Genomic DNA, 13,251 nt, shown 5'->3' on the forward strand with positions numbered 1-13,251 from the left:
TAGAATTTCATCTATCTTTTGTCATGGAAGTGGTTTTAGTTTGGATGACAGCAAAAGCTGTGCAGAAGCACTTGATTTAGAGAAGGTATATTTTTCAGCTAATTCTGCTCCCAGTTGTTCCTCTTGAAGCGCTCGGGAGAAATGATTACTTGAAAGCACTGCAGTCTGTAGTTACTGTAGAGAAAAAATTACAAAGACACTTTTGGATTTATGCACGGCATTTCAGTAAGATGAACAGTCTTAACACATCAGCTTTTTCATCAGAGTGAATGTGTCATATCCAGTTGGCTTTTCATGGCAGCTTGCTGTTGTTCTTAATTGCCAACTTGCTGGGGTGCATCCGGGGCTCGCATCCGGGGCTCACTTCCAGGGGCACCACAGTAATGTCTAGAGTGACTTTACTTTGTTTAAAACGGGAGTAAACTAAAGGAAAATAACAAATTGAAAAGGATTAGCTGTAGTTTTTTAGGCACAGTGCAACCAGTAAATAGGTCATTGGCAAACTTGTAGGATGGTAAACTGACAGCAATTTTAAATTTTAATTTTACAAACATGGAATTTTTGTCTGTATGTTGAGGTGTTCTGTCTTACAATGAAGGAACAAACCTAATTTTCTGTTTAGTTTTTGCTGGTTTCAAACTACCCTGACTTGGGCATATAAAACAGAGCACTGAAGTATTTGCATGTCTTTAGATTGCTTTCTGTGTCCTCAGTAAAACGTGATACAGAAGGGACTGCCCTCCCCCGCCCCAAGTGTGGTAACATCACTTTGGGTGACGTTATTTTTGGAACATATCCTTTTATAACAGCCATAATAATAGCAGAGGGCAGTGAATTTGAAATGCAATAGCTGCCCATAAACTAAATCACAACAACCATGCTTACCAGCTTTTGCTGAAGCAGCTTTCAATTTTCAGAGGAAATGGTAGCCAGGTACACTGCCTCTCTTTCGAAATCTTTGAATGGAGCCAGAACACAGGAACTTTGTAAGTTTTCCTTTGGGGAGTTTGTAGACCCTGCAGTATTTGTTTAAAATCGTGTGTTAAAAGATGTCCCAATATGCCTTGCCTAATACCTTGTAAATCAGCTTGAGCCATAAGCTAATTTGCTAATGAACTCTCATGCCCATCATAAAGTATAGTAGCCACGGAGGAAAGGAGCTATGTGTTTCATTTGTTAAAAAACACTGGAGTCACAGCTTTAATTTCAAAACTCAGTTGAGCCTCAGCTATTGAAACACCTGTCTTCATAGCTGCTGCTTGAAACTACAAGAATTGGGCGAAATGGAAAGCTCTATTTTGGGGTATTGTTGTTCTTTTCCTCAGAGTATTCTTAAATTGTTCTTTCTGTAGTGCAGTTGAAGTTTCATTTCACATTTTATAAGAATTTCTGCAGTAAATATTTCTAAGCATTCTACAATTAAAAAAAAAAAGGCAAACAAGTTGAGATAAATATCACAACATTGCATTTTCTATGTTATTTGCAGCAATATTACTTTACAAATGATAGTTGGGATTTTAAATCAATTTCATATATATTTTTTACATCCAAGGTATAACTTAAAAATCCCTGAGCATTTGGTTTCCGTGTTCTGGGGAGAGGATTTCTAATAAGAGAAGAAAAGAACAGAAATGGTTGGCATCAGTAATGACTGAAATACAAATCTTTGGAACAAATGTGGGTACCTTGTTGAATCAGTCATCTAATGTATTAGCAATCCTGTGTTCTTTTTAGCACAGGAATAAAAGAAGGAAAGAAAGGAAGAAAATGAACATCATTCATAGTGTATTGGAGCATATCACAGTGGCAAAACAGACTAATCCTACTTTACTTATTCATCAGATTTTTAATGCAGTAAATCACCAGGAGAATAAGAACCGCATTGAATACATTTCCTTGTGACAAGTGATTAGCAAACTTCAAAAACTTTGTATAGGTAGAAAAATACACCACATTCTCGCATGCTAAATTGAACAAGCTAGTTACAGTACTTTGACAGCCCATAAAAGCTCTTAATGTTTATCGTGTTCTGAAACTGAAGGTGACCAATTTAGGGCCTTTGTGAAAGACATAGGTTTTTGCAACAGAAGACCCCTGTATACCATCTTTCATGGTTCTGCAGTCTCATTTGAGCCATTATTATTATTTGCCTTTGACTTCAGACTGCAATATTTGGAATTGCTGCCTGAAACCAGATACGCTGCATTGAATTCAACTTGTTCAGTGATTTTTAATAAATAAATAAATAGGAGGAAGGAAAGGAAAAAGGGGAGAAGTTCCTCATTTGTGACCTCTCAGCTGTTCAGAAGCTATCATTATCATCTGACAAATGATACCTGCCAAGGCACATGTACAGCACAAAGATAATCTTTTTCAAATAGTTTGCTGTGTGATATGCTTGAAAGATATTTGAGGGGACAAGTTCTCTTTTTAGAAACATGCAGATACAAGTCTTGCCTTACTGACCTGGGGAGCTGTATAAACGTAAGGATGTGTAGCTCCCTCAGCAAAGAAGGGACAGTTTTAGTTTGCCTGTTACCTTACTTTGTGTCAACTTGTGTTTTAACATGCTTTTAACTGTCTCCTGTTCCTCTGAGAGATTAATGCTTGTACCCTTTAGCACTCTTGAGGAAAAAAAAAAAAAAGTAGTAAGTTGGACTAATTTTTCATTTTGTTGCTTACCTTTCAGCTTTTTGCCTGATTACATCAGTGGTGATTTTGATTCCATTCAGCCTGAAGTCAAGGAGTACTACAAGGCCAAGGTAAATTAATATCCCTTTGATGTGTTTGTGTGTTAGACCATTGTAAAATCCAACCCATTACTGCCCCCATTGGTTATTAGGTGTTTTTAGCTCCCCTTGGTTTCTTTGAGGCTTCAGGTGTAAGGCATCTTACAGGCTCAGATGTGGTGTTCTGCCTGGCACTGTAGCAATGCTTGAAGTAAATATGTGATACTGCCTGATTCCTGAGTAAGATGTGGTTTCATAGCACTGTCTCAAGAAATAGAATGTACGTTGCTGTAGATTATAGTAACAAGAAACGATGATAAATCTTCCTGAAAAATCTGAGACTTCTTTTGCTCTGTGAGATACAGAACAATGAAGATTAACCTCCCAAGATTCACGTATGGCTAGCACCCAGAAAAACTCCCAAGAGCGTTTCTCTCTGTGATTTTTGCGTGATACGGCTTTACCTTTTTAGCAGGAAACTGCAGATGGAAACATCTGTCTCCTTCATCACCCACCAAAGCATTGAATTATGCCCTGACTACTAGTGTGCTTTACTAGTGGAGTGCCCTCCTTAATGGATTTTTTTGACAAATTCCTGTGTCCATTAATTTATTCTTAATGTAGTCAACACATTTCCAGTGAGCAACGTAAATGTAAACTCATGTTTCTTAGGTCTTAAGGCTCATTGTTGGCTACATTCCTATCATATTTAAGAGTTCTTTTTTTAGCTTACTGTTCGGCATTTGACAGTTCACCTGCCTGCCTGTATAGGCTTTTGTGCTGAGCACTGTGCTTTACCCTCATGCCTTGGACAGCAGGTTTCTGCAAATTCAGAGTTTGCCTCAGTGTGTCAGCTTACATTTGCAGCAGGCTGCACTTGCAAGAGCAGTAAGTATTTGATCCTCAGGAGCTAGTAGACTTCAAGGTCTGTGATAGGTCTACTGGTGATTCAACATGTGAGGCTCTAATTTGCCTAAAATCTCCCCTGGTGGACTTATGATCAAATAGAAAAAAAAAAAAATGGTTTCACACTGTGAGGGGAGGGCTGTAGGAGTGTGTGGGACTTGATTCCAGTACCCCAGGGAGCACCATATTTTTTCCTATATTCTGCCTCATTTGTTAGAAGGCAGAAGTGTATGATGGCAGTCCACCTTGGGAGAACAGCACAAGAAGAATGCAAAGGAATCCTTGGGCTACAGCTTGTGAAGTGAAAATAAAAAAGCTTCAGATTAATGCTGTTCATTGCACAGTGGAAATTCATGATCTGTGAATAAATGGGGAAACTGCAAAATGCACTGCTCTGTTTGTCACAGACTGGTATTAAAGCTTATATCAACTGCATGTTGGCGAGTAGGTTAAAGCTACCAAAGAATGCAGGTTAAGGATTGCTCAACAGATAGAGTGGGAGAGAGGGGAGATGAAAGTGGTATGAGAGAGAAGAATGCAGTCAGATATTGAAAGGGATAAGCTAAACTAAACTGGTATTACACTTTTTCACAGGGTCTCCTTTTCCGGATATTACATCCCACCTGTCAGCTCCATTGTAGTTGAGTCTTGATGTGCAGTTTTCATTTTGTCTATGAACACATAGTGACCTATTCTGATTCATACAGGGTTTATATACCCATGTTAAGTGCTGTGCTGATAAGAAGCAGCATTTCATCAGGATTGTAAAGATACAATGAGGAGTATAATCTAGCCCGCAGAAGCCTGACCTGAGATCCTTGTGTGTGACTGAGGAAGACGCAGTATGACTTTTGGATTTTAAGTTTGGTTGTACATGGTAGGAAAATACATATATTTTTGTGTATACATATATACTTTTTTTTTTTTGCATTTTTAAACTAAACTTCCAGAGTCAGGAAACTAGAATAGTAAATTGAGGTGGATGCTTAAAGTGATCTTAGCAAAGAATATAATGAAATGTAGAATTAGGAGAGATGGAGAGATGGTTTTGTGTTTTGTTTGGTTTGGTGTTTTTTTGTTTTGTTTTTTGTTTTCTTGTAAAGTATCTTGTCCAGTAAAAGCAGGTTTGGTAGTACAGGCAATTTCCAAAGTTCAGTTGTGTTGGTGACCCAGGAATAGGTGAGGTCTGCTTAAAACAGGCAGTGATGGAACTTTGCATGATTAGCTCAGCATAATGTCATTCATTCCAGAGTAGTACATCATGATGTGAGTTAGGGTTTCCTTCTGTGCTGTCCTTCCTCCCTTACTGAAGCACTACCCTGACTCATATGCAGATTTCACCAAGAGACGGGGCAAGATGATGCCATTAGTTAGTATAACTATGTTGTTTCAAGCATTCTTTTATCAATTGTTCATGATTATGAATGGGAAAATGGGAGAAGTGTTGTAGCAAAGCTTAGACAAATATGATGCGGCAGTTTTCAGTGGTCAACTGGATGAGAATCCATGGAAATCCTGCCTGTCAACCAGCTGATCAGCATTTCCCAGTACAAAATAAAGCCCTGTCTCGTGCTAGCTTTTGATATTCATGCTCCATGGCTTCAGCATTAGAATGTTTCTACAGTATTCCCTTTCCACAGGATTGCTTCCAAATACCCCTTCTCAAATTGAAAGCCAGAACCATTCTTAGCACACAGAATTACCTGAAAGTACACACATTCATCACAAAATATCACTCTGGTTTCATTTGCCCACATTGTTACCAACAATTTCACAAGCCAGGCGTTTATGAAGTTAAGTATGTTACTTTTGGACAATAAAATATTTATTTTTCTCTTGAAATGTGTGTCCAGGTAAGCTTCTTCAAGTAGTTAGGTCTTCACCAAATAACAAGAATAATCTATTGGCACTGCTAATGCTTCTGCTCCCGTTTTCTGCTCCCAGCCACCTTTCCTGTTCCACCAGGCAGCAGGCTGTCCTGCCTGTTCTTGATACGCCTGTCTTGAGTTTTCGCTGTCAAATGCACCTGTCTTGAGCTGCTGACAGACCAGGGTTATTAACGACTTGCACGGTAGCTAGAGCTTTGGCTTCATCAAAATTCATGCTGTGTATGCAGAGCATTTTATACGGTGGCATAGATTTTCATCTCTTTGTGCCCCTGTTTTTTTTCGCATATATACCTAACGTAACTTATATTCAAATGTTACACAAAGGAAAAGGGTGGGAAGTAGGGCGCACAGGGAAGGGAATACTCCTTTGCACATGTATAACTGAGCGATTCATTATGGCCAGTACAAATGAGCTTAGAGAGAGAGGGAGGAGCTCTCACGCTTGGAGCAGTTCATGGAGGGTATGCATGGAGGGAATATCAAGGAAAGTGAACCAAGCAGCAAGTACCAAGAGGTATTCGCCCTTTGCACTTCCATCTGCCTTTTAGTATGATGTGCAGTGAAAAGTCACACAAACTTTTCTGTCACTAAAGTCTGACTTGAATGCTGTAGTTTCAACTGGCAGATGAAGGGCAGGTGATGCTGAAAGTTCCTTTGGTATTTCAATCGCTGTGGTTAAATTTATACCAGGAATTAAAATGCTTTTTTTTTTTTTTCTTTGTTTATGAAGCTGAAAGTATGTTTCCCTTCATATTATTGTAAAGATGCTGTATAGTTATGTTGAGTTTTACATGCACGAAGGAGTGCCAGTAGCCATTTTTTTTTTGTTGCTGTTGTCTGTTTGTTGCTGTTTTTTGTGTTTTTTTTTTTTAAACTACGCTTATTGACAGAAATTAATACGTCATGACTTCTTTTATCACAGAATCTCCTGAGTTGGAAGGGACCCACAAAGATCATTGGGTCCAACTCCTGGCTCCACACAGGACAACCCAAAAATCAAACCATGTGTCTGAGAGCATTGTTCAAATGCTCCTTGAACTCTGTCAGGCTCGGTGCCGTGACCACTGTCCTGGGGAACCTGTCCCAGTGCCCGACCACCCTCTGGGTGCAGAACCTTTCCCTAACACCCAGCCTGACCCTCCCCTGTCCCAGCTCCATGCCGTTCCCTCGGGTCCTGTCGCTGTCCCCAGAGAGCAGAGCTCAACGCCTGCCCCTCCACTCCCCTCGTGAGGTAGCTGCAGGCCGCCATGAGGCGTCCCCTCAGCCTGCTCTGCTCTGGGCTGAACAAACCAAGGGACCTCAGCTGCTCCTCATGTGTCTTGCCATCTATCTGGATATAACAAGCCAATGTTTAAGAGATGTTACTTTTTCATAGTAAAGCTTATGGATGTTAATTATTGAGTTATATTCACTTACAAGTGGTTGTGTCAAAGACAGCCTCACATACTGCTGCGTAGGAAAGGGGAGTATTAAATTCTGTGTGTGAAACTAATTATGGTTCTGTAAAGTAGATGTACGTTTCTTTAAGCAGATGTATCATTGTGGTGAAGCAATTACAGGTCTGACTCTTCCATCACACCAGCTTCATGCCAGGATGCTGCTCCTAGACTTACAGGTTTTCTACCTCATTTAAGTGATGAAAGCAAGGGCTGATATTTGGCATTACAGAAAACATGACATACAGGATTACCGAAGCCAAAGGGTTTTACTGGAAGTGATATCTTCGAGCCAATTCCTCTGATGTTTTTGGCTGAGCAAGGATTACATGACAAGTGTTTCTATTTTCCCTTAAGAAGGATTATCACCATTGTGTCAGGGAACCTCATTTAAATAAAGTCCATAAAATGGATTTATTTGCTTCATGTTTATCTCTGTTAGGTGTGGCATGTCGTAGTTAGTAAAGAGATCTGAAGGCAAAACTGCTGCTTTTTTTTCAGTTATGTTGGAAAGTAATTGTATAATAGACTGTTACAAGTGGGATGTGTAAGTAATGGTTTAGGCTCTTCATGCTTTTGGCAAAGAATAAGTATGTGTCACAGGTTATTCAGCTTTACCTTTTATTCTCTGCAGCCTTTGTTTTGCATCATTGGCTTGTCAAGTGAGTACTTATAGTCTTTTACCCTTTACATTAAAAAATAACTGATTATTTTTCCTATGTTTTAAAGAGTTAAATCATTAAAACTGGGTAAAACCACTCCTCAACTGGAAATGGAATATCGTGTTTAAATTCCTCTTTTTAAATCACAGTGCACTATAACTGAAGCATAAAAAACAGCAATTTAATATTCTGTTTATTCTGTCAATGTTAAAACAGACATAGAGAAGTGTCTTTGTACTTCTTGGATAAATATTTATGTTCATATGATCCTGTAATAGATGCATTGGCAGTCTTTTTACAGTCTGAAGCACATGAGAAATGACACTGCACAAAGCAGAGAGGACGTGGTGATATTTCTGTCGCTGCAGTCTCATCTGCTTTAGCTGGATGTTTCTATTTTTGAAACCTTTTAAGCATCACTTTGAAGATAAAACAGCCATTTGTATTGTTATGCCTCAAACAAGACTCAGTTTTTGAAGTTTTTGAGACCAAAGACATTATCTAAAATCATACAAAATCTGTACTGATGCCTAGAAACAGAAGGTTGAATGCAGTGCCCTTTGAAGTCCAGATTATGCAGTTTAGTAAGAATCCAGTTCAGCTTTTCTACTAAGCAAACTGTATGTGCTTTAGGAGCACATAGACTTCTGTAGATGTAGTAGGCACTGCTTCAAATGTGTAATTAAATGCTGTCAATTTATTTACAATTCTGTTTTTTCCTATTCTCTTTTCTTTTTAAACCTCATAGAGCTGCTTATTTTTACAGGCTGTTCAGTAGCTGTAGCACTTTCCCTTTCCTTTTTCTATTACACTTTCAGGGTTAATGGTTATCAGGGTTGTAGAAATGCTTAATAGATATGTTGTGAACATTGCCTTTCTGTTTTACGATGATGCATCTATAATTAGATCAATGAAATGTGTTTGTGTGGTAGTGCTTGTACATCTCTCTAACTTCTACACTGTCTTGCTGAACTGCATGTAGTAGTGTCATATTCCCTGCTTGCTTTCTGAGGCCAAAATTTTTAATAATTTTGGAAAATCATAGTGTTAATTGATCTCTCAGTTATATGATTTAAATTCAAATGCATAACAAATAATTATTTTTTTCTGTGTCTATTTTAATTTATCTTTTATCCCTGCATTTTAAATGTTTTCTAAAAGTAAATTTTAATGCAGGATGGAACTTTTAATATTGAGAAATTTGACTCAAACCATTTTTGTTACATTGAACAGTTTTCTAAGAAATCATGTTTCATTCTAGAACCTGATTAATTTGTGAGAGGTTTTATACCTTCAGGAGGAGCTGTAAAAATTGTGCGGGTGGATCTGAAACAGTTCTGTCTTGCTGTTGAACGGGCTATGCCTATCTGACAATCACCACTTCAGCTTTCAAGGAATCCTTGCTTTTATATATCCTGCTGAAGACATCTCTGACATAATTATAAAAAATGCTGTGCCTACCTCATGGAGCTTCTAACATGTTGAGGGTGTCCAATGCCACCTGGACTTTATTTCAGGCATCTCCGGTTGTGCACCTTAGTTCTAAGTTGCTGAAAAGCTCTTTTTGATGGTCTGGTCCCATAGGCTTTGCTCTGGTGAGTGAGACTAATAGACTGGTCTAGCAAAATAGGACCTGTCACACACACACGATCTTCTGAATGGTTTTCCACCCTTAGTCGCAGTGCTACAGGCACTGAGGTTGGTGGTGGGTAAGTGTTCTTGCTGCACTCCCCTATCTCCAGTTTAACTGTGTAGATGCAGCACCCCTGCTAACTGCAGTTATTACTCATAATGCTGTCCTCTTGCTTCCTGAGGAACCTCATATCCCATCCCACTTCTTATCTCCAACATGCAGTAGAGAAACCAGCTTTTAGAGAGTTTGCACTATGTAGTTTTCCCTCAAAAACAGTTCTATGTTACTGTATGGTCAGGAGAAAGGCGGTAGAAAAGTCTCAGTTGACACATGAGAAAATTACAGTTCCTTTCCATCATAGCCCTGTCACCTGCATGACAGCACTTTCCAAACCACAGGCACAAGCTCTTCTGCAATTTATTTGAGAGTTATTAACTTCTAAGCTTTTAGAAGGAATTAGCTACCTGTCAGCTCACTGAAACACAGCTACCAAGTAACTCCAACAATAACCAAACACACTTAGCTTACTGAAAAATGAATGGTCTGTATAACCAAGCTATATGTTGTATTTTTTATTTTTTCTAATGTTCTTCTGCTATTAATTGAAAGAGCCTCAGTGTCTTAACATAGATATAGGTTCATCAGGTTAAAAAGATTTATAGGGCTGTGATGATCCTATTATTAATAGTTCAAATTGTGTATGGAGTTTAGGATTTTGGACTAGACGTTTTCTGTATGTCTTTGTCATGTAATTATTCAGCAGAGCTATCATAAAATGGTTCAGTTCTTGAATAATATTTCAGAGGTCTTGTCAAGATCGCATTTTCAAGCGAGTTGTGTGGGTGATTTGGGTTATGTGGATTTTTTATTCATGCCAAATGAAAGTAATATCATAATGTTCCAGAAATGTCATAAATTTGTAGGAGATGCTGAGCTCAGTGGCACTTCGTAAAGGTGAACATGACAGACAGTCACACTAGGTGAGACCAGAGGGTCATTCACCAGCGTCTGGTCTTGGCTGTGCCAGTATGGGATACTTTTGAAAGCACATATCTGCACAGTTATGCTGCTTTGATACACTTTTTCACCTTCTAGTAATATATGGCTTAAAGATTTCCTAAGTCAGAGTGGCATCTTAGTACTTAATAGCTCCATAATGATTGCCCCCCAAATTACACACTTTTCTTCAAACCGTGAAGAGAAGACTGAAAGAATCCATAAAAAGCTGTGGCAATACATTCCCCAATTTAAGTGTTTATAGACAATGTCACCTAGATTTTATTTTGGCTTTGACTTTGACTTTTGTTAGTCAAGTTTGATTCTGCTGATTTTTTATGTTATGCTAAAGAGTGGATGAACATGTTTTAACCACCTTTTTCTCTTCTGTTGGTATTTGTATGACTGTACTGAGCGTTCCTATAGGTATGTAGGTGTGTGTGCACAGCTAAACCACTGTGGCATTACATAGACTGCCCGGAAATTTTGTTCAGCCTGTTTTCTGTCCTGCTGAGCTAATACAAGTACAATTACATGCTGGGAAGTCCCGTTGAAATGGATCTTCTGTAAAGTGAAGGATTTCAGGACTCAAGGCTTGCATGCAACTAAGAAAAATCTTTGTCCAATTCCTAATTTCAGTGTTTAAAATTCCACCAAGATAGCTGTTTACAGAAGATAATACACCTGTTTAAATACAAATGAGATTTGTGAACGAAACAAATTCAGTGTTAGTCTTGCATATTTTTAAATAAAATGTGTTCTTTGTGTTAGAACGTAGTTTTGCATATAAAACCTTTTGAACCTGAATAAACAGTTAAGTCCTACTTGTTTTGTAAGGTCAAATTAATACTGCTGAGATTCAGCTAGTTAGGAGGTCGTTGAGAACCACTGTGTATTTGTAGTAGGACCTGAGTTAGACCTTAATTTATCCAGTATGATTGAGAATGCAAGGTGACCAAGTTCTCTCTCTCCATTTTATTTTTTTTTTTTTTAGAGTGCTAGAGAGTTAGTTTGTGTGTCCTTTGCTTGGGAGCTAAATACCAGTTTGCAAGTTACAAGTTGTTTTCTTTGTTCTCACAAGTGCTTTAGCTGAACCTCAACTGCCTGACAGTAGAATATGTAAGAAAACAACGCATCGTGTAACAAAAATGATACTGGTGGTATTTTAGTCTTGCATCCGATTTCATTTTCATACTGTGTTGCAGTATGAGATTTATTTCTCCCTCATATTGGTTATGGCCTGAGGGGGGGAAAGGAGAGAACCTATAATGCATTAGACATTTGAGTTACTTCCAAGAATCTTAAAAAATTAAGCTGGTGTTAATCTCTGAAAGAACTCATTACTCTTATCTGTCAGTCTGTGATGGAGAAAATAAGAGAAAAGATAAAAAACAACAAAAAGAAAAGTATTGAATTAACTTCATTTCCCATGCATAGAACAAAAAAAAAAAAAAAAAAAGGTGTTTTAAACAATGACAGCTTGATCTGGAGAAGGAAATTGAACAGAGCTATTTTGTGATTAAGCCTCTTCAGACAAAAGAGACAGCTTTAATGTGGTATTAGCAGTTGAGAACTCAGATGATAGGCCTTTTTAGATGTACGTAGGATTTTAACATCCATTTTTTCCTTCTAGAGAATTTAAGATCAAATTGTTCCTGGAGTGCAAAGCTCAGTGCCCCATGCCTGTGGACTGCTAATTAGAACAGTTTCCAAAAGTGGTGCAGAACCAAGAACCTTGCAGCTCATCAAATGTTGCTGCAAACTCCAAGGTCAGCCCAAATGCTCCGTGGGATTTGTAAGCTTGATTCTGTTGCAGGGGAGCCCATTAACTAGCAAAAACACAGCAACACATATGTGGTCATTAGCCAAGGAAAGGATCCCCAAAATCATGAATTCCACAATTCTTAAGGATTTTAAGAAGCTTGGCATCCTCTGCGAATGTTTCTATTGTGCATCTTGTCAAAGAACAGGTAGCTCTCATTTCAGAAGGTGAGGAGTGAGAGAACGTGAAGTCTGTTGCTCATTTTGAAGTAGGAAGGTTTGCTGGTAGGCTGGAGAAAAGGATGAGAAGGATATCTTCTGATGTGATTTCAGGGACCTGTAGCAAGCATTGTGGTGAGTGCATTCCCCTGCTTTAAAAGAGATGCATAGACTATGCGGAGTCATTCTCCCTAGCCCCCAAAATCAAGAGAGAGATTTGCCAAGGCTGCCATAAACCTCTCTTGTTCATCTTTGACACAACCATGAACATAAAAGGCACAATAGATTGGCATACATGGTTCAGGGCTGCTATGTATTTACCATAAATTGCCCTAATGGTGCTTACACTTCACTTAGTGCAATACAATTACAAAACCTCAAGGATAATCCAGACACAAGAAGGTTGTTTGGTCTGTTTGTGTTCACGCAGATAAATGAGTGCTATACCGGCTTATAAATGAACAAGACAGATAAAATGATGTTTGTTGTTAAGGTAGAGAAGATAAAAGGCTTTTGTTGCTTGTCAGTGAAACAAAGGATTAGCTAAGGCTGCCAAATTTGAGCTTGCTTTTATTAATAAATTAACCATGGAATTGTAAGTTTATTTTGAGTTTTGACATGGACCAAAGCAGAGGTAGAGTGCAGCAGGAAGGTTTATGCACAGATTTTGGAGCAGTTATTTTTCCTTACTGGATTTTGATTTAGTCAAAAAATTGCAAATTACAACACTTGTTTTTATAGCTGCACTGAGAAATGGTTTAGGATGATAAAAGTTGCATTCACATATACCAGGAGGAAATTTTATTTGAAATTGAGGGGGAGAGGGGAATGAAAGAAACAACGTTCTGATTATCTTAACCACAAACGGGTGGGGAAAGATCTGCAAATTGGAATATTTCTCCTACTTATCTTTCTCGTCTATTCTTCTCTTATTTTTCTGTCCTGTATTTCCTGAGTCTAATATTCTTCAGCAGCAAGAGCCCATTCTTGCTGTTTTTGCAGCCATCACTAAGCATTTGA

General features: G+C 38.4%; 1 protein-coding gene across 22 annotated transcripts in view; it reads left to right on the plus strand.

The window, feature by feature from the left end:
• TPK1 (thiamin pyrophosphokinase 1) overlaps positions 1-13,251 on the plus strand; it is a 324,434-nt gene that overhangs the window by 157,344 nt on the left and 153,839 nt on the right. For 15 of the 22 annotated variants that reach the window (XM_040547187.1, XM_040547190.1, XM_040547201.1 and 12 more), the window contains 2 exons: positions 2,690-2,762; positions 7,595-7,622. In XM_040547187.1, the coding sequence (XP_040403121.1) occupies positions 2,690-2,762; positions 7,595-7,622 (101 nt within the window). The remainder of the gene's footprint in view (positions 1-2,689; positions 2,763-7,594; positions 7,623-13,251) is intronic. The other 7 variants (XM_040547189.1, XM_040547200.1, XM_040547209.1 and 4 more) reach the window with 1 other exon arrangement.

The sequence above is a fragment of the Cygnus olor genome, chromosome 2, assembly GCF_009769625.2.
Source record: "Cygnus olor isolate bCygOlo1 chromosome 2, bCygOlo1.pri.v2, whole genome shotgun sequence".
NCBI classification, from domain to species: Eukaryota; Metazoa; Chordata; class Aves; order Anseriformes; family Anatidae; genus Cygnus; species Cygnus olor.